Source organism: Eschscholzia californica, unplaced genomic scaffold (assembly GCF_041429995.1).
Source record: "Eschscholzia californica isolate CP2 unplaced genomic scaffold, dmEscCali1.0.p SCAF_3, whole genome shotgun sequence".
NCBI lineage: Eukaryota > Viridiplantae > Streptophyta > Magnoliopsida > Ranunculales > Papaveraceae > Eschscholzia > Eschscholzia californica.
Genome location: NW_028238420.1, coordinates 4958614 through 4979870, shown reverse-complemented (window position 1 = coordinate 4979870; position 21257 = coordinate 4958614). Strand labels below are relative to the sequence as shown.

At 35.3% G+C, this 21257-nt stretch overlaps 2 protein-coding genes across 2 annotated transcripts; both read left to right on the top strand.

Annotated features, from left to right (window-relative positions):
* Window positions 1-219: 219 nt before the first annotated feature.
* Window positions 220-693, top strand: LOC147547884 (uncharacterized). The gene has a single exon (XM_086667962.1). The coding sequence runs from the start codon at window positions 220-222 to the stop codon at window positions 691-693; it is 474 nt and encodes a 157-aa protein (XP_086524088.1).
* A 10388-nt stretch (window positions 694-11081) lies between these two features.
* On the top strand, window positions 11082-13399 carry LOC147547883 (cytochrome P450 704B1-like). Its single transcript, XM_086669966.1, has 5 exons — window positions 11082-11603; window positions 11678-11893; window positions 12001-12672; window positions 12774-12977; window positions 13108-13399. The coding sequence occupies exons 1-5, from the start codon at window positions 11316-11318 to the stop codon at window positions 13285-13287; spliced, it is 1560 nt and encodes a 519-aa protein (XP_086526092.1). The 5' UTR covers window positions 11082-11315; the 3' UTR covers window positions 13288-13399.
* Window positions 13400-21257: the final 7858 nt, after the last annotated feature.

The following is a 21257-nucleotide window of genomic DNA, read 5'->3' as shown; positions in this document are numbered from 1 at the left end:
TTTCGTTTGTACATGAATTGAAAAGGAGTATTACAGTGAGTAAAGAGTTAGATTATTTGATCCCAAGAGTAAATTATTTTATCCTTCTTTATCTTCTCCAGTTCATTGAAGTATACAACGTTATCAGCACGATAGTCTCTAGTCGTGATACAAAGGAGATTCCATCCAACTCAAGGAGATTACCAAATCCACAGGTAATTCGTAATTTTCAAGTTTAATATGTCGAATCTGACAAGTATTGATTTTGCAGCCCTTGACTTATCGGGAAAGAATTATATCACATGGAAGCTTGAAATCGAAGCACATTTAGAAGCCAAACAACTTGATAAAACAATTTGCGATGGAAATAGTGAACCTCTTTTCAGACGCTCAGCGGCCCTCATTGTAATTCGCCATCATTTATGTGAAGAACTCAAATCAGAATGCTTATATCAGAAAGACCCACTTGTATTATGGAAATGTTTAGAAAATCGATACGGTCATTTAAAAAAGGTTATTTTACCGAAGGCCCAGAATGACTGGATAAACCTACGGCTACAGGATTTCAAAACAGTTTCTGAATATAATTCTGTCTTAGTTAAAATAACTACAAAATTAGGTCATTGTGGTTATCCAGTTTTCAGAGGAACAAATGCTAGAAAAAACGTTTTCCACATTTCATATATCAAATATGAATCTGCAAGAGCAATATAGAAACATGAATTTTAAATGTCATTCGGAGTTAATTTCATGTCTTCTTGTAGCAGAACAAAATAGAGAAGTAATCATGAAAAATCAAGAAACCCGTCCAACGGGATATACTAACTTTTCAGAAACTTATTCTACATCCGTCTCTACTGAAAGGCGGGAACAAAACCATAAGGGTCGTGGTCGTGGCAACTACCACAATAAAAATTTAGAGGAACATGATCGTGGTAACGATCAAAATAAAGATACCAGAAGTGGTGGTTACCGTTCTGGGGGACGAGGTCGTGGCAACGGCCGAGGCCGATGGGAAAATAACTCGGGTAACAGATACAAGCCGTATAATCGGCAAAATAAAGGGAAGAAGGTGGTAAATGAACCTTCTGAAATGAAGAAGCAACCCTGTTTTAAATGTGGTATGACAGGGCATTGGCAAAGAACATGTAGGACTGCTAAACATCTAATAGATCTTTATCAAGCATCCTTGAAGAAACGTACTGCCAATGTTGAAACAAATCATATGGAAATCGATGATTCTTCATATAACACAAGATTAGAGGTATCTGACTATTTAACTGACGATGTTGAAGTATATCTTACTGAAGTCAGGACCGAGTAAAAAATCACAGATTATGGGATTAATCTGAATACCGGCACATCGTTGTTGCAATACCCCATCGAAGAAAAGGATATCTATGATAATGGATATGAAAATCTTACTAATAATGAATTCGATCAATTACTCGATGATGAGTTTGACGAAATGATTGATCGAATTCGTAACTCTCCTTAATAGTGTTTTTATAATATTTTCAGTTCTTGTAAATTTTGTATTATATTTGTGTTTTATTTTTTATTGTATAGCAATGTAATATATATAAAACTTTACATGTTTTCTATCGGTATCTTATGTTTATTCTCATGTTCATTAAGGTACGGATTCTAGAAGTACATTTTTGAGAGATGATGAAGATATTTGTCTAGCCGACAGTGGAACCACAAATTCCATCTTTCGAAGTAAAAAGTACTTTTTGACTCTGAAATTGTTTAAGGCTAATGCGATTACTATCGCTGGTTCATCTAGTCTCATTGACGGCTCTGGGAGAGCAATTATAATATTACCAAGTGGTACGAAATTAACCATTGACGACGCATTGTATTCGAACAGATCTTTAAAGAATCTTTTAAGCTTTAAAGACATACGTCGAAATGGTTATCACCTTGAGACTAGAGATGAAAATAATGAAGAATATTTATATATTACTTCAACTGCTTCGGGCCAGAAGCATGATCTCGAGAGATTGGCGACTCTCTCCTCAGGATTGTATATTACAAGGATAAAAACAGTTGAATCTTATGTTGTCATAAACCAGAAGTTTTATGATCCAAGTGTGACGACACTTTGGCATAACCGTTTGGGACACCCAGGATCTACCATGATGAGTAGAATCATTCGAAATTCTCAAGGACACCCACTACAGAATCAAAAGATTCTAATAAGCAAGGATTTTGCTTGTACACCTTGCTCATTGGGAAAATTAATAGTAAGACCATCTCATACAAAAATTCATATCGAATCTCCTAAATTTCTTGAAAGGATCCAAGGAGATATATGTGGTCCTATTCACCCACCATGTGGACCGTTTCGATATTTCATGATATTGATAGACGCCTCTGCTAGATGGTCTTATGTTAATCTTTTGTCTACTCGTAATAATGCATTTGCAAGGTTGCTTGCCCAAATTATTAGATTACGAGCTCATTTCCCTGATTTTCCGATTAAGTCCATACGCCTTGATGGGGCAGGCGAATTTACATCAAAGGCTTTTGATGCATACTGTATATCAGTTGGTATTGATGTTGAACATCCTGTAGCTTATGTTCATACACAGAATGGTCTAGCAGAATCATTTATAAAACATATACAACTGATTGCACGCCCAATGTTGATGAAAACCAAGTTGCCAGTTTCTGCATGGGGATCTGCAGTATTACATGCTGCTGCTTTGATCCGGCTACGACCTACTGCGAATGATCAACATTCTCCTTTGCAACTCGTTTTGGGTCATCAACCAAATATAGCGCATTTGCGTATTTTTGGATGCGCGGTGCACGTGCCAATTACACCTCCTAAACGGACAAAATTCGGACCTCAACGACGTATGGGGATATATGTTGGTTTTGATTCACCATCTATTATCAGGTATTTAGAACCTACGACAGGTGATACTTTCACTGCAAGATTTGCAGATTGTCATTTTGACGAAACAGTTTTCCCGCCATTAGGGGGAGAAAATTCGTCTGCAGTGAATAACAAACAAAATGAATTATGTTGGAATACACAAAGTTTATCTCATTTTGATCCTTATACAAATCAATCTGAGCTCGAAGTAGAAAGGATAATACATTTGCAAGGCATTGCAAATAAACTACCAGATGCATTTAATGATGCAGCAAGGGTAACTGAATCATATATCCCAGCCGCTAATGCCCGTGCACGAATTAATATTCCTAAAGGACCAGGAGAAACTGTTATAGCGAATGAATCATCTAAAATACGTCAGAAGCGTGGACGACCAATTGGTTCTAAAGATACTATCCCTAGAAAAAGGAAGAACCAATCACAAAATAATAGTTCTCTAGAAGAGAATATTAATGATACAACCACACTTTCTGAACAAATACCGCTTGAAAAGGGTGAAACCCTTGATGAGGCAGAGATACCGAGCAATGAGGAAATCTCTATAAATTATGAATGTTCAAAAGAAGTGTGGGACCGAAATGAAACAATTGTCGATGAAGTATTCTCTTTTGCGGTGGCAACCTCAATTCTGAAAAAGAATGATGATTATGAGCCACGCTCTATTGAGGAATGTCGACAAAGACCGGATTGGTCAAAATGGGAAGATGCAATTCAGGCAGAATTAGATTCACTTAATAAGCATAGTGTTTTTGGACCAGTGGTTCTCACACCTAAGGATGTAAACCCAGTTGGGTTCAAATGGGTTTTTGTAAGAAAACGCAATGAAAATAATGAGATCGTTCGTTATAAAGCACGACTTGTGGCACAAGGGTTTCTACAAAAACCTGGGATAGATTATGAAGAAACATATTCTCCTGTTATGGATGCCATTACATTTAGATATTTAATCAGTCTAGCCGCTCAAGAAGGACTTGATATGCATCTACTAGATGTTGTTACTGCATATCTATATGGCAATTTAGATACTGATATTTATATGAAGGTCCCTGAAGGATTCAAGTTACCTGAAGGAGAACCACGTGTCATGTATTCACTTAAACTTAATAGGGCTTTATATGGTTTAAAGCAATCAGGGCGAATGTGGTACAATCGTCTCAGTGAATACTTGACCAAGGAAGGTTATGTAAATGATCCGATTTGTCCATGTGTGTTCATTAAGAAATCTAATATTGGATTTGCTATCATTGCAATATACGTTGATGATATAAACCTAATTGGGACAGTTGAAGATGTTTCAAAAGCTGTAGAATATTTGAAGAAAGAATTTGAGATGAAAGATCTTGGAAAAACAAAATTCTGCATTGGTTTACAAATTGAGAAGAGCACAAGTGGCATACTTATTCATCAAAATTTATGTACTGAAAAAGTCTTGAAAAGATTTCACATGGACACTTCATATCCTCTTAGTACTCCAATGGTTGTCAGATCTCTAGATACTATAAAAGATCCTTATCGTCCTAAAGAAGATAATGAAGCACTACTTGGTCCTGAAGTACCATATTTAAGTGCAATCGGTGCTTTATTATATTTGGCTCAATGTACTAGACCTGACATTTCTTTTGCAGTAAATGTATTAGCCAGGTTCAGTTCGGCACCAACAAAAAGACATTGGATGGGTGTGAAACAAATTCTTCGATATCTTCGGGGAACTACTGATATGGGATTATTTTATCCAAAGAGTCCATCCAATGGTTCACAAGTAATAGGATACACTGATGCAGGGTATCTCTCTGATCCACATAAAGGAGTTTCACAAACAGGTTATGTTTTTACTAGTGGCGGTACAGCTTTCTCTTGGCGATCAAGTAAGCAAAGTATGCCTGCTACATCTTCCAACCACTCAGAGATTATTGCTCTTCATGAAGCTACTAGAGAATGTGTATGGCTAAGGTCCATTATTAGCCATATTAGAATATCATGCGATATTTCTGGAATTACAAAGGTGCCTACCATTATTTATGAAGACAATGCGGCTTGCATTGCTCAAATCAAGGAAGGATATATTAAAGGTGACAGAACGAAACACATTTCGCCTAAGTTATTTTTCTCGCACCATCTACAAAAGAATGGAGAAATTGATATTCAGAAGATTCAATCATGTGAGAATTATGCCGACTTGTTTACCAAGTCTTTGCCTACTACGACTTTCAGAAAATTAGTACAAGGCATCGGAATGAGAAGCCTGAACAACCAGATGGTGTAAATCTACACCAGTCCACGATATGATTTTCATCAGGGGGAGAATAGTATCACGTAAAGATTTTCAAATCACTAGTACTGGATGTCTACGCTCTGTACTCTTTTTCCTTCGTCCAGTTTTTATCCCAATGGGTTTTTCTGGCAAGGTTTTAACGAGGCAGTATATTCGTATCCAGCACCACTCAGAATCGCTACTGTTGTACTCTTTTCTTCATCAGATTTTATCCCGCAGACCCGCAGGGTTGTTCTTTTCTGACAAAGTTTTAATGAGGCAGTTATTTCGAATGGTGGTCATCCAAGGGGGAGTGTTACAACTATATTGTGGCTGCCCACATTTATGAATATTTTGGGTGCCTATAGATTGGGTCCTATTAGCACAATCCAAAGTGGGATAACTTCTATTACATGTGGGGTCCTCCATTTGCATGTCCTTACGTGTAAATTAAGGAGAATTTGAAATTTGCTTAGGACCTAAGGTAACTCTAACCTTCTCACACCCATGCATGAGGTGTCCCATGCATGGTGATTCCCTCCATGCACCTATTGCTATAAATAGCAATCTCGCCCATTTCGTTTGTACATGAATTGAAAAGGAGTATTACAGTGAGTAAAGAGTTAGATTATTTGATCCCAAGAGTAAATTATTTTATCCTTCTTTATCTTCTCCAGTTCATTGAAGTATACAAATTCCATAGATATAGGGTCATGGAGCAAGAAAATGTTACTTAGGTCAAACAAGAGTTTTTTTTTTTTTGTTGAAATTAGGTCAAACAAGAGTTGACTGGCGGGATCAAACAAAAATTGAAATTGAGCGCTGACATCATGCTTTCGTCATACTCATTTGGTCTAGTAATATTTGAGGGACCAACTAACATTGTAGATTTTTTCAGCAAAAAAAATATAGCATTTTAGATCGAAGAGTCATGTGTGTCCAAATTCCAATGGTGGGTGTTTTTGTGGCTTTGGAGATAATTTTTTTTTTAGAAGGAAGTTGTGAGTTTTATTCGACCAAATAAAAATGAATATCAAATTTTATCAAAAAAAAAGTTGTGAGTTTTATCAAATTTTTCAGAACCAATTTTTTCGGAGAGCCCTTTGTAAATATGAAAACATAATTTCTACAATATTCAACTGAGTGTACAATAATTCGAAAATTTACATTTAGCGATTTCTCTCTTTCTTCCTTCTTTTTTTTTTAATATTTTTCATCTTTTACTGTTTATCTTCATTAGTCTCTACTCCATTTGGTTGAAAGAAAACAGAGCATTAGAGCAAGCAATTTAATGGGAGAATCCTTCTAAAAAAATTCGTTAATAAGAGATATGGATCATACGAGTCAAACATCTTCGTCGGACGATAGAGGCGGTCGGGGTCCAAAACGTAATGAAGGGTCTCATGTCTTAAATTTTGTATGTCACTTTCTAAATAATACTTATATTATAAATAATAAATTTTGTTTGTGGTTAAGGGTTTAAATCATTAGGAAGAAGTCAAGGGTTCAAATCTTCAAATAAGTAGTATTACTAAAAAAAAATATTGACATACATTATATAAGGTTTCAGTTTTAACCGCCGCTTTGGACCTCCCAAATGTTTGGAGCGGTCCTGTCGAACAATCGTCCAAAGAGAGTTAACCGTCTTAAAATAGAAAGACTCTGTGATTTTCCATTTTCAGAAAGAATCAAAATAAAAAAGTTTACTAAATCTTTTTGAATACGAACCTTTAATCCCTCTAAAAATCTAGAATTTTAAATTTGTTAGACTAATAACTCATTGAAAACAATACTTATTTATTTATTGTGGGAGGGCCTACAGGCACTCGTTGATTTTCTCACTTCTTATTTATTGATTTACTAGGGTATATCCCGTGCCCCACGGCACGTACACTAATGTGACGAAATTCTAACCCAAATTTCACCGACTTTCCATATTTAATGTTTCTATATTCTGGATACTCTAATTTTTTGGTATTATTTTTTTTTGTTTCATTTTCTTAAATTAGTTATTATTTTATTAAGAGAGATATTAATTTCTTTTTTTAACCCTTGAAATATCTTTTGTTTCCTTTTTTCTTAAAGTAGTTATTTTTTCCAAGGACACGGTTAGTTTTTTCTTCAAATTGGTTATTTTATTTCTAAGAAAGACTATATTATAAAATTTGAAAGGGCTTTTAGACAATATTTATAATAGGTAACTTTATTTCTACGAAGGACTATAGTTTAAATTTTAAGAAGGGCTCTAGACAATATCCCATATTAAAAAAAGATGTTTGTCCCAGTCATCGTTTTTTCCTTCTGTTTTATTATATAGACTAGGGTATATCCCGTGCCCTAGGGCACAGACACTTATATCAATCAAATTTACGAAATTTATTGTTATATTTTATTGAGAGAGAGATTTTTATTAGTTATTATTTTTTTATTTTTTTCTTTGTATTATTTTTTTGTTTCTTTTCTCTTAAATTAGTTATTATTTTATTGAGAGAGAGAGAGAGAAAGATTTTAATTTCTTTTTTTAACCCTTGAAATTTATTTTGTTTCTTCTTTTCTTAAATTAGTTATTTTATTTCTAAGAAGGAAACGATTATTGTTTTTTAAATAGGTAACTTTATTTGCGAAGGACTGTATTTTAAATTTCGAGAAGGACTTCTAGACAACATCCCTTATTGAAAAAGGATGTTTGTCCCAGTCATCGTTTTCCCTTCTGTTTTATTATATAGGCAAGGGTATATCTTGTGCCCTAGGGCACGGACACTTGGATCAATCAAATGTCACGAAATTTATTGCTATATTTTATTGAGAGAGAGAGATTTTTATTAATTATTATTTTTTTGTATTATTTTTTTGACTCTTTTCTCTTAAATTAGTTATTATTTTATTGAGAGAGAGACTTTAATTTCATTTTTTAACCCTTGAAATTTATTTTGTTTTTTTTTTTTCTTAAATTAGTTATTTTATTTCTAAGAAGGAAAAGATTATTGTTTTTTAAATAGGTAACTTTATTTCTACGAAGGACTATATTTTAAATTTTGAGAAGGGCTTTTAGACAATATCCTTTATTATAAAAGGATGTTTGTCCCAATCATTGTTTTCCCTTCTGTTTTATATAATAGATTTATTTATTTATTGTGGGAATCATGTGGGAATGGAATGTGATTCCTGGGAATCACAATCCTAACTATTGTTTGACTCGCAGATTGTAGGGGGAGACCTATTCCAGGAGGAATGAGATTCCCCCAAAATGAAGTAATAGCAAACCCAGAGAGGGGAGTGGGTTTGTGATTCTCATTCCCAGGAATGATTTGATTTAATAATTCTGAACAAAATAATCCTTGATAAATATTAGAATGACTAATATTAAAATAGCCATTCTCATAATATTTTTACTAAAAAAATTAAAAACCTAGTGTGTCAACCACCACCACAGAAAAACACACACTCTCTCTCGCTCCCTCTCTAGAACATAACTCTCCTTTTCTCTCTATATCTCTAGTTTTTTCCTTCTTTCTCGTTCTTTGTTCATTCAAAATCGATTTCATAACGTTTAAAAAAAATTTAGTCGAGTCCTTTATTTATTTTAAATAGGGGTTATTTCCCTAATGGCCCCCCAACTTTGCGACCAGCTTCTCGCCTGGCCCCCTACTTTACGAGAAATACCCATATGGCCCCCTTCCGTTATAACACTGTCACTCTCTCTCCTCCATCATGTTTTCTCTCTCTGCCAACTCACGCCACATCATCTGTTACGCCACCTCATCACTTTCTCCGGCAGAGGTCGTCGGCCGGCGACCTTCAAACTAATTTTTTTTTCTTTCTTCCTCTCTCTCTCTCTCTAAAATTATTCCGGCGAAGGGAGACCTTCGCCGGAGTGGTCTGTTCTTCACTGAACAGACTCGGTCTGTTCTTCAATAAACAGACCGAGATCTGTTCTTCAATGAACAGACTGAGATCTGTTCTTCACAAACAGATCTCGGTCTGTTCGTCAAGAACAGACCACTCCGGCGAAGGTCTCCCTTCGCCGGAGTAATTTTAGAGAGAGGGAGAGAGGAAGAGAGAAAAAAAAGAAATTTTTTTTTTAGTTTGAAGGTCGCCGGCCGGAAATTTGGCCGGTCGGCGACCTCTGCCGGAGAAGGTGATGAGGTGGCGTAACAGATGATGTGGCGTGAGTTGGCAGAGAGAGAAAACATGATGGAGGAGAGAGAGTGACGGTGTTATAACGGAAGGGGGCCATATGGGTATTTCTTGTAAAGTAGGGGGCCAGGCGGGAAGCTGGTCACAAAGTTGGGGGCCGTTAGGGAAATAACCCTTTTAAATATAACATAAATTTGTGTATTGTTTTACTATTTCATATCTACAAATTTGAATAGATAATACTAATTAAAATATATATAACAAAGTTGACTTATAATTTATGTAGTTTAAGTAAAATGATATAATAGGGCTTTTGTAAAACTTTACATTCCTATTTCTTTACAAACCAAACACCAAGTTAGGAATCTATCAGGAATGAAATGAAATTCCTATTCCAGGTCGAACCAAACATTCAACTAAAATAATCCGATTTTCGGGAACCGCATTACGGGATTGCGATTCCTAGGAATCACATTCTATTTCCGCGTGTCAAACATGGCCTTAGGTTTCATCGTGTTCTTTTGATGGGTATCATTATAATTCGTTAACTGACGAAAAAGATTAAAGATAGGTTTCAAAAGATCTCCATTTTTTATAAGACACCAGTTCTAAAAATCCTACTTTTTTTTAGATGAGTTTATCTTTTGATCTAGTATTTGAAATTTTTTTAAAGTGGGTAAATCCTTGCAAAGCATTTATCATGGATTGTAGGTTGATTTCAAGTGATTTTAGAGGGGGACCCCTCTAAAATCACTTGAAATCAACCTACAATCCATGATAAACGCTTACTGACCCTACATCAACCGTATCAAATGCCATCTTTCGACTGGAAATCATTTTGGGCGAACGATACATTATATCCTAAGGTGAGAAATTTATATGGAAGATTATTCACGGTGGTTTGGCAGTAAAAACTAATATAGGTCGATTTGTACAAAATATTCATCTCCTTTGTCCGTTTTGTAACACATTTGAAGAATCGACATCCCATCTCTTACTCCATTGCAACCGGGTACAACACGTATACCAACAAATTGGAGTTACTATAGAAACGAATGTACCATCTGATATTATCTCTAATCTGTCCACATGGATCGCAAAACCCGATTCCTACTTAATGTTCAATAAAGCTTCCCTGCTTATGTGGAGTATATGGAAAGAGAGAAACAATATGATTTTTAACTCGACTACCTTCAACAAAAATACAATTATCAGTCGTTACTTATCAGACTTTTTCTTCCTACCATTTACAACTCCCATATCCTTGTCATCAAACAATCGACTATTACATCATGAATGGGTTCCACCCGAGGTGGAACAATATAAAATCAATGTCGACGGGTCGGTTTTACCACACGGATCAACATGTGCCGCAGTAGCCAGAAATTGGAATGGTGTTTTAATGGGAGGTTGTTCGAAACACCTTGGAAATATTTCTGTGATAGTAGCTAAAGCTTGGGCCTTTTACATGGGATTCAAATTGGCACATCGGTTGGATATACAAAACTGTATTGTCGAAGGAGACTGCAAACTAATTGTTGACGCAATTAATGGAAAGGGAGACACAATACCTTGGGAAGCTCGATTGCTCATACTCGACATTCGTCATCGTATTGAAGAATTTGATTCGATCCATTTTCTTTTTTGTTATGGCACATAATGCCTTCTTGAACCATGCTACTAAATTTTGGGATCCTTTTAGCGTCCCAATTTTTTTTTTTTTTTTTGGAAGTTACGTCCCAACTTGTATTGCTACTTGAACTTTATGAATGAAGTATATCTTCTTTTTTCAAAAAAAAAGAAAGTGATTTTAGAGTGGTCCATGAGTTGGATCTGACTCCTTCAAAGCCGTTCCCATTTTAATGTCTCTAAACTTAATAAAACATTACTATGTTAAGTCTTTGTACAATATCTTCATAAAAAAAAAAGTCTTTGTACAATATATAGGAATCTATTATCTTACACAATACAGAGGAAAGAGAGAGTTGGAGAGAGAAAGGGAGAGGAAGTCACCGTTTCAGGATCTAGGGTTCTTTCTGAATGGAAGGAATCATAATCATAATCAGTATTACTACTATATTGGTTATCTTCTTCATATCATGGATCTTGAAACAGAGGAAGAACATAAAAGGCCCAAAGACATGGCCAATATTTGGAGCATCAATTGAATTGCTCATAAACTACAATAGAATGCATGATTGGTTATTTGATTACTTATCAAATTCCACAACTATCAAAGTTCCTCTTCCTGGTATTACTCTTACTTATACTGCTGATCCTGCTAATACTGAACACATCCTCAAAACCAATTTTCTCAACTACCCAAAAGTAAGCTCTCTCTCTCTCTCTCTCTCTGTTGATTTTGTTATCTTGTGATTCTAACTATATGGGTTTTGATTAAGGGTGAAAATTTTCATACAAACATGGAAGAATTACTAGGAGATGGGATTTTCAATTCAGATGGAGAAACATGGAAGAAACAGAGAAAGACTTCTAGTTATGAGTTTGCTTCCAAAAATTTGAGAGATTTTAGCACCATTGTATTTAATGATTATGCATTGAAACTCTCAAGAATCATAACCCAAGCATCAAACACTCAAGAAGAAATCGATATGCAGGTAATTAGTCAACAAAACTTCTACATACTAGTCTATGATCACCTCTTTGATAGATTTGAACTTTCTAAAAAATTTAACAATTAGAATTTGTTGATGGATTTGTTTAGGAACTTGTTATGAGGATGACTATTGGCACTATATGTAAGGTGGGATTTGGTGTTGAAATTGGGAGTTTAGATTCTAATGATCAAAATCATTTCGCTGGTTCATTCGACATTGCAAGTAGTGTTGTTACATATCGCTTCTTCGACCCATTTTGGAGAATAAAAAGATTTCTTAATGTTGGGTCTGAAGCTTTACTTAATCAAAGTATTCAAGTTATTAATGAATTCACTTATAGTTTGATTCAGAGACGAAAAACAGAGATACTAGAACAAGAAGAAACTAATGGTGGAAATCAAATCAAACATGATATATTATCGAGATTTATCGAATTGAGTAAGGACCCGGACACCAATTTAACAGATAAAAGCCTCAGAGATGTTATCATTAACTTTATGATGGCGGGTCGTGACACAACAGCATCGACGTTAACTTGGTTTATATATATGATGATTATGAACCCTAATGTTGAAGATAAGCTCTATTCGGAGCTTAAATCTTTCGAAGAAGATCGAGCTAAGGAAGAGAAAGTCTCATTACTTCCTTATGATCTTGAACATTTTACAGATAGAGTATCACAGTTTGCAAGTTTATTGACTTATGATTCAGTAGGGCAACTAACTTATTTGCATTCGGCGGTCACTGAGACACTTCGTTTGTACCCAGCGGTGCCTATGGTAACAACCTAAAAACTCATAAAAAATCTCGAGATTGATCATTTTTTGTATAGTTTGGGTATAGCAAAGAAATGATGTAGAAATTTACTATATGTTTATAGGATGGGAAAGGAGTCTTGAAGGATGATGTATTACCTGATGGAACACAAGTAAGAGCAGGAGATATGGTGATGTATGTACCTTACTCAATGGGGAGACTGGAGCACATTTGGGGGCATGATGCAACTTCCTTCATCCCTGAGAGATGGCTTGATAATGATGGGTTCTTCCAAAATGTTTCTCCATTCAAATTCACAGCATTTCAGGTACAAGTTTATGCTTGTGTTTGTCTTCCTTTAGAAATCTAAATGGGGTAGTAACTAGTAACTGAAATCCTTTTCCCTTCGAAATTATATCGAAAGTGTAATTAACAATTTTTATCTCGTTAATACGCAGGCTGGACCAAGGATATGCCTAGGGAAAGACTCGGCGTATCTCCAATTAAAGATAACGCTTGCAATCTTGTTTCGGTTCTTCAATTTTAACCTAATTCCTAATCATCCAGTGAAGTACAGGATGATGACAACTTTACCAATGCAGCATGGTTTAAAGCTTACTGTCACTAGAAAATCTTAAAATTTCAAGATAGGTGTATAATACTCTACTGGTGTGACTGCAATGTTGTTATATGTGCTTATTTATAAACATCTTATTATCTAGTTCAATAAATTCTTGGTTTTCCTTCCCATTATTCATTTAGCTCATCATTAATCTTCGCCTGCTCGCTTTTTTATTCTAAATTAAAATTTTAAAATGTTCAAGAGTATGTCATATTTCTTGATAAAAAATGATCGGGTTTAGTGTTTAGGGCCGGGAATAGCATCAGCATATTTCTTGATTTGAGGGCTGGGTAGAGTTAGGCCACTGTACCTTTTGGGTTGGTGAAGTGAACGTAATTCAAGATTTATCAAGTTGATTTATCAAGTGGCACATTCTCAAACAGATTCTTGACTCGTTTAGTGCTGCCTCCCCTCCTCGCAAACTTGGTGGTCTTGGTCTTAGACAACGAAGCTTTCCTCAGCAAAATGATTTGGCGTGTACTCCAAAACCCAAATGCTCCTTGGGCCAAGATCTTGAAGGCTAAATATTACCCCAAAACGGAAAAACCCTCCCCGGCTAAATCTCACCACTCTTGGCTCTGGAAATCTCTAGCTAAACGGTATAAACAGGTTAGCAGCCTGATTTTCTGGGACGTGAACAAAGGAACGAATATAAACATTTGGCATGACTACTGGATTCCTAACCACAATCCGCCTATCGCAAATGAAAACAACTGTCCCTTTGAGAATGTGGCACAACTTATTACTAACAATGCATGGAACATGAATTTACTAAATGTCTATTTTAATAGTGAGTTATGCAGGGCAATCAGCAGTATCAATCAGCAGGCTTATAAAGACGATTCTATGAAATGGGTTTTAACTAATATTCAGGTAAATTTACCATAAAATCTATGTATTATCATTTGAGAACCAAAAACTATGATTATAATATTAAAGAATGGAACTTTATATGGAAACTACCAACGATCCCGAGGATAAAACTATTTCTATGGATATGTTGTAACAATTGCCTTCCTGTGCGAAGCAAAATTGGCAAATATATAGGTAATCTCACAAACTGTGTTTACTGTGACAACAAAGAAACTATCACCCATGTCCTGCTTAACTGTTGTTTTACTCGACCTGTATGGTTCCACTTTGGTATCATTACGGACAATATAACAAACATTCATGACTGGATCCTTGAATGGATTAATTTTGAACCAGAACAGGCAGCATTTTATGCAAATTTTCTATGGTTTATTTGGAAAGCTAGATGTGATAAATGCTTCTCTGTGATAGAACAGTCCCCTATGCAGGTGATCATGAACATACAAGGAGTAGTAACCAGTCTCACGCGCAAACAAACGGACGGAAAACTTGACGCAGTTTGGACTCCTCCAACAAAGCCTTTTATTAAGTGTAATGTGGACACCTCCTTTTCGACACTCTTAGACCCGGCGGGTATCGGTTGTATCGTTCATGATGACCAGGCAGGATTTATCATTGCAAGAGCAGAGGGCAAACGGCGGAAGAATGTGAATGTCAAGCTATTCTCCAGGCAATTAAATGGGCTGAGGACCTCAAGATATCTCACTTGCACATTGAAAGCGATAACCAGAATCTCATCCGATTTCTGAACCAGGACTGCTCGACAATAGACTGGCAACCAGGGACAATATCACATACCTTAGACCCTGCTTCGAAGAAATCAAATTCACTTATATCTCGAGAAAGCACAATCAGATGACGGACAAACTAGCAAAATGGGGAAAGAAGAACCTCCTTCAACGCACGTGGCACTCCGTTCATGAGCTTAATAATGATTTTGATGTGTAGTTTGTTCTCTTTTTGCTTTCTTTCAAAAAAAAAAAAGTGGCACATACATAATAAACATCACACTGTGCACTGGCAATCTTTAATCCATATATGGAGAATACGAGAAAACATGAAAGAATTCGATGCGGTTCAATTCAAATACACTAGAAGGGAACTCAAATCGCAAGCAGACAAGCTAGCAAAATGGGCACGAAAGAGGAATAGAAGCAAAAAGTGGAAGAATGTCCCTTGTATTTTAGTTGATAAATATTGTAATAACGTTTTTATTAATTAATGCATAGTAAGTTCAACAACAAAAAAAAGTGCCAGACTCCAAGACTATGGAATCTCCAAAAAAAAAAGATCTTGGCCCACTGAAAAATTAGAAAAATCAAATGCACGGCATCAAGGTAGTATTGTGCCTTAAACAAGAATCTCTTCCTCTTTAACCTCTTCATTGAAACTTGATTTGTTTTACTTAACAAGTACTCAACAATATAATCTCATTGAAGTAAAATGGATAGAATGTATATAAGTTTGAAATAGTTTTTTTCATTATTTATGGCTTGGGCTATATGTTACAAACATCTTCATATGTTAACAAACACGACCCAAAAGAAAAATACTCCCCACATGCAAATTTAACTTCTACTTGATTTTCGACGGACGAAAGTAAGGCTCATCCCACATATCCTGAATCAAGATCGTTCGTAGCTCTTCATGTAAGTCTCCTTTTTCAGGGACCATCACAACGTCATCGTTATTTTCATACCTTGATAAGAAATCCGTTGCACCATTAGTCTCTCTTGTAGACATGTATGTAATTTAATTTAGTATCCAAAGAGGCTAATATACTTTCATACTCTCTAATCTCCTTCATATATGCCACTGTTGGGGTCCCTCCTTATATAAAAAGAATTCCTAGTTAGAATATGATTTCCCTTATTCCTTATTTAGGGAGAAATAGGAGTCTCTATTTCTAGCCTAAAAAGGAATCCTATTTCTAATAGAATACCTCCTTATTTATCATTATAAATAGAAAATGAAAGGGAAGAAACTACTCATACTTTCAAGTCAAAAAGTATCCTCCCAGTGGGAGCTCCAAGTTGGGAGAGTTAGTAAAGAATCCTTTCGAATCATATCCTTTCAGATTAGAGAGAGAGATAGAGATCAGAGAGATGAGAACAAAGAGAGGTCAGAGAAAGAGATGTTTCTGAAATGGTTCTTTCAAGAGAGATTGAAAGAGAAGAATATTGGTTTGAAGAAAAGAAGATAATTAATCTTGTGAAACAATTTAGTTTGTGGTTATCTTCTTCAACCCTTGGTAATCTAGGATTTGTCCAAATCCTAAGGAGTAAGAAATTTCTATTTCTTTGTTTGGTTTATCCACCATAGGTTTGGTGATGAATTGGTTAATCCTCTATTTTTTTTAGGGAAGAGTTGTTATCCAAGAGTGTTTCCACACATCTTGAACAATTTGGTTTAGGGTTATTTCCCAAATGGCCCCCAACTTTGTGACCAGCTTCCTGCCTGGCCTATATTAACAAAAATACCCGTATGGCCCCCTTTTTAGTTATCTTTAACTTTCCGTTACTCTCTCTTCTTCATCTCTTTTTCTCTCTCTGCCACATCATCTGTTACGCCACCTCATCATCTTCTCCGGTGAAGGTCGCCGGCCGGAAAATTTTCTGGCCGGCGACCTTCAAACAAAAAAAGAAAAATTCTCTCTCCTCTCTCTCTCTAAATTTGTTTTTTTTTATTTTTTTTCTCTCTCTCTCTAAAAAAAAACATTTTTTATTTATTTCCTCTCTTCTTCTTCTTCCTCTTTCTCTCTCCCCTCTCTTCTTCTTTCTCTCCCCCTCTCTTCTTCTTTCTCTCTAGACCTCCGGCGACTTCGCCGGAGGTAGGACAGACCTTCAAGGTCACGAACAGACCAGAACAGAAATCTGTTATGTTCTTTAACAACACAAAGAACAAAACAGATCTGTTCTGTTCGTGGAACAAAACATATCTATTTTCTGTTCTGTTCCGAACATAACAGATTTCTATTCCGAACAGAACAGATTTCTATTCCGAACAGAACAGATTTCTGTTCCGAACAGAACAGATTTATGTTATGTTAAAGAACAGATCTCTGTTCTTTAACAGAACAGACCTACATTTTTTTTATATGTTTAGAGAGAGAGAGGGATATGAGAGAGGAAGAAGAAGAGAGAAAGAAGAAGAAGAAAGAGGAAATTAAAAAAAAAAATTAGAGAGAGAGGTGAGAGAAATTAATATTTTTTTTAGGTTTGAAGGTCGCCGACCGGAAAAATGGTCGGCCGGCGACCTTCGCCGGAGAAGACGATGAGTTGGCTAGAAGATGAGGTGGCAGAGAGAGGTTATGAGATGGAGGAGAGAGAAATGTTGGCTGGTTAACGGTGTTTTAACGGAATCTCAAAAAGGGGGCCATATGGGTATTTTTGCTAATCTAGGGGGCTAGGCAGGAAGCTGGTCACAAGGTGGGGGCCATTTGAGAAATAACCCTTTGGTTTATCCACCATAGGTTTGGTGAAGAATTGTGTAACCCATTATTTAATTATAGTGGAATATTTCTGGACTAGGTCCCGTGGTTTTTTACCTTCTATCTTGGAGAAGTTTCTAATTCTAGCCTAAAAAGGAATCCTATTTCTAGTAGAATACCTCCTTATTTATCATTATAAATAGGGAATGAAAGGGAAGAGATTATTCACAACTTCCATAACAAAGAGAAGTAAGAAAAAGGGAGATTTCTGAAGTGTGGTGGGTGGTCTTAGGCCTCTCTTACCCCAAAAGCTAGCTTAAGAGGTAAGGTTTCTCCCACACTTATTAACGCACCCCCTGCCCCTTCCACAAACAATGTGGGATTAACCTAACAGCCACAACACTCAAAGGAAGAGGCACTTGAAGGAAGAGTCGATTGATCTTTTGTTGAAATGTATTCAATTGCGTAAACATAATCTGACTAAATTGTAGTAGACTTCACACCTAAAGATCTACCCAGATTAATAGTAGTTTGTAAACCTTGCTTGATGGCATACAACTCAATCGTATCGACAGACTCGTCGGGATTAACTATTGTTGCATATGCAACTAGAGGACTTCCATAGCAATCCCGAAAGATACATCCAATACAAGCTTTGTCATTGCTCCAAGCTCCATTGAGAGCTAGTGATTTTAGCTCAGTTGGTCTCATCCATTTATAAAATCAGAGATCTGGAAATTATAGATTTACGTAACATTTTTTCTCATGAAAGTGATCTTGAACTTCATAATAGAGCAGCAATTGTAAGGAAGGAGGAGGACGGAGATATGAGGATTGCAGTGAAAGAGGATGAGAGAGAGAATAAAGCATCATTGTTAACCAAGAGGTTAGTGAGAAAAAATAATCAGTTAATCGAGAAGAGCAACTTAAGTAGTACTTGTAGTTTTTATAAACATCTCATTATCTAATTGAATAAAAGTCTTGGTTTTCTTTCCCACTAATCAATTAGCTCATCATTAATCTTTACTTGCAAAAAACTATATAAATTCAGAACAAAAGAAATACAAACGAAAAAAAATAGTTAGAAAATTATTAATTTAAATCATAAAAATTAAAAAAATATATTATATAAATTTAGAACTAAAGTAAGATTAACAATAACTTTACTTCTTGGTTTTCACAAAAAAAGGTTTCCAATGTTTATTTCTAAATATAACTTTTGAACTCTACTTTTAAATTTTACTGTTTTGAATTTTTTTACTATAGCTTTGAATTTTAGTTTTTGATTTCTCCTTTCTTTTATAATTTATTTTTTTGGAAGTCGACTACGATTTACGTATGTCGTTACATTTGACACTTGATACATCATAGATGTGATTACGTATGTCGTTACGTATGTCGTTACATTTGCCTATAGCCCAACAAGACATGGCCTAAAGGCCAACAACATTATTTACACCCTAATAACCCCAATTCAAATAACCAAAGATTCCACCTTCTCTGGGATTCGAACCTGGGACCTCCAGGGATTTCTGGAGTTTATGTCAACACCTTGGAACCACTTGGGCTACCAACTGTTGACTCCTTTCTTTTATAATTGGTAGTAAAGAATTACTCTCAAACCCTAACTAATCTTAGGGCATGATATGAGCACTATAGTTTTTTTTAGAGGGTGGCCCAAACCTGAGTAATATTATAAAAAAATGACATTTCATAAAAGTGTACTTTTACCTCCGAAATGAAGTTTCCCGCACAAATCAACCTGAAAAATATTTTTGAAAATTTCTGAATAAATTTCAGTTTACTCTCAACAATTTTGAATTTCTTCGTTTTTGCTAAAAATTTATTTTGCAAAATGGTCTGCATTTGACAAACACATTGACTGACACTAACATTCTGACAAAAACATTTTTCGGTTTATCTTCTGCAAAAAGAAATGGTTTTCGCATTTTTTTTGTTTTGGTTTCGACCGAAACAATTAGACAAATTCATTTCTTTATTTGTTTTTTGCAAAAATTAAAATGTTATGCATATTGTCATTTGTGTTTAACAAACCGTTAACGAAAAAATAATATTTTGACTAATGCATTATATATGTAGTTAAAAATAATTATATATGTTGTCAATATTTAATAATTGATAAAGTATTGAAAGTGGGGCTTGTTAGAAAGCTAATGAAAACTCATTTCTAAATATATAACTTTCATGGAAATACGACATCTCAAACAAAAGTTATATCGATTAAAGAAAATTAAAAGAATTTAGTTACACAAAATGACAAAAAGGGTATTATAGTATTTGTATACTTTTTTACCTGAATAATAATTTTCAAATGTTTAATGCTTTTTTGCTTATTTTCTATATTATTTTGACCTATATAGAAATTACCCCTTAGATATTAACCTCGATTTATTAAGCAATTTTAGGACGACACTTCCAAAATTTGACTCTCATTTTCGTTTCTTTTTCGTCAAACATGAGTTAAGTGGGCCGTGTGCCAACCACATGCATGAGTTTTTTTTTCTTATATTATAAGTAACAAATCTAAAACTAACTAGGAACTAGACTTTGTATCTAACGATTATATATCCGAGACCTTCTCTAATCTCTTTAATCAACCAGACTTATTGGACGACTAGATATTGGGGTACGTCTTTTTATATGTTTCCCATCGATAGCCTATCTAATATACTAGCCAGACGGGTCGAACTTGTCTTGGACTTCAGGTAGCCTATTTTCCTTGATATTTCTGGCTTATTTGGATCGAGTTCCCAGACTAACTTCGAGTTCATGAACCAATCACTTTTTGTAGATTGTGTAATTTGAGATCTTAGATTCTTATGCTATCAGATTAGCTGACTTTTCTATTATAAAACTATCTCTGAAAACATATAAAAATAAGAGAAATACGAAACCTCACTCGAACTACTTCATTGATATTTGACGAAAAAACAGAGAATGTGAGTCAGCCTAAACATATTTTTTGTTTTGGGGGTGTGTCCTAATATTAGTAAATAGTCAGGGGTCAATGTCTAAATAATCTAAATATTTTATAAATGATATTTTTGTCATAAGTCACGCATGTGGTTGGGTACGTGAACCACTTAACTGATATTTAACAGAAAAATCGAGAATGGGGTTCGACGCCACACATATTTTTAATTTGGGGTGTAGTCATAATATTGTTAAATAACTAAGGATCAATGTTTAAATAAGCCATTATAATTTCCTTCCTCATCATCATCATCATCACCACCACCACCAACAAATCATCATCGCCAACATCACCATTATCATCATCATCGTTCGTTCTCGTCGTTATCCTCTTCTTCTACTTGTTGTGCTTCTTCTTCATCAGCTTCTTATTCAACCTTGCGTCAATCTACTCTATCATCCATTTTCGGGGGATCTAAATATAGATAGATGAAAATGAATAGTAGTCCTAACTTCTTACCTTGAGTAAACCCTAGTTATCCATTTAATCGGGAGTCTAAAGTGGAACAAAGATAGTGTGGTAGAAATAAAAATATTAGAGTTTAAAGGTCACCAAAAAAAAAGTGTCCAGCCAACACTTTCCCCGCAGAAGATAGTGAGGTGGGGAGAGGAAGATACGAGATGGAGGTGAGGTGCGATAAAGTGGAGGAAAGAAGAGGAGATCAGGTTTCAGAAGAATTGGAAATTAA

Excerpts from the sequence above, each read along its gene's own strand:
- LOC147547883 (XM_086669966.1), top strand. The coding sequence starts at position 11,316 with ATGGAAGGAATCATAATCATAATCAGTATTACTACTATATTGGTTATC. Across the intron at positions 11,604-11,677 it reads ATTTTCTCAACTACCCAAAA|GGTGAAAATTTTCATACAAA; the intron begins GTAAGCTCTCTC and ends GTTTTGATTAAG. Across the intron at positions 11,894-12,000 it reads AAGAAGAAATCGATATGCAG|GAACTTGTTATGAGGATGAC; the intron begins GTAATTAGTCAA and ends GGATTTGTTTAG.
- LOC147547884 (XM_086667962.1), top strand. The coding sequence starts at position 220 with ATGTCGAATCTGACAAGTATTGATTTTGCAGCCCTTGACTTATCGGGA.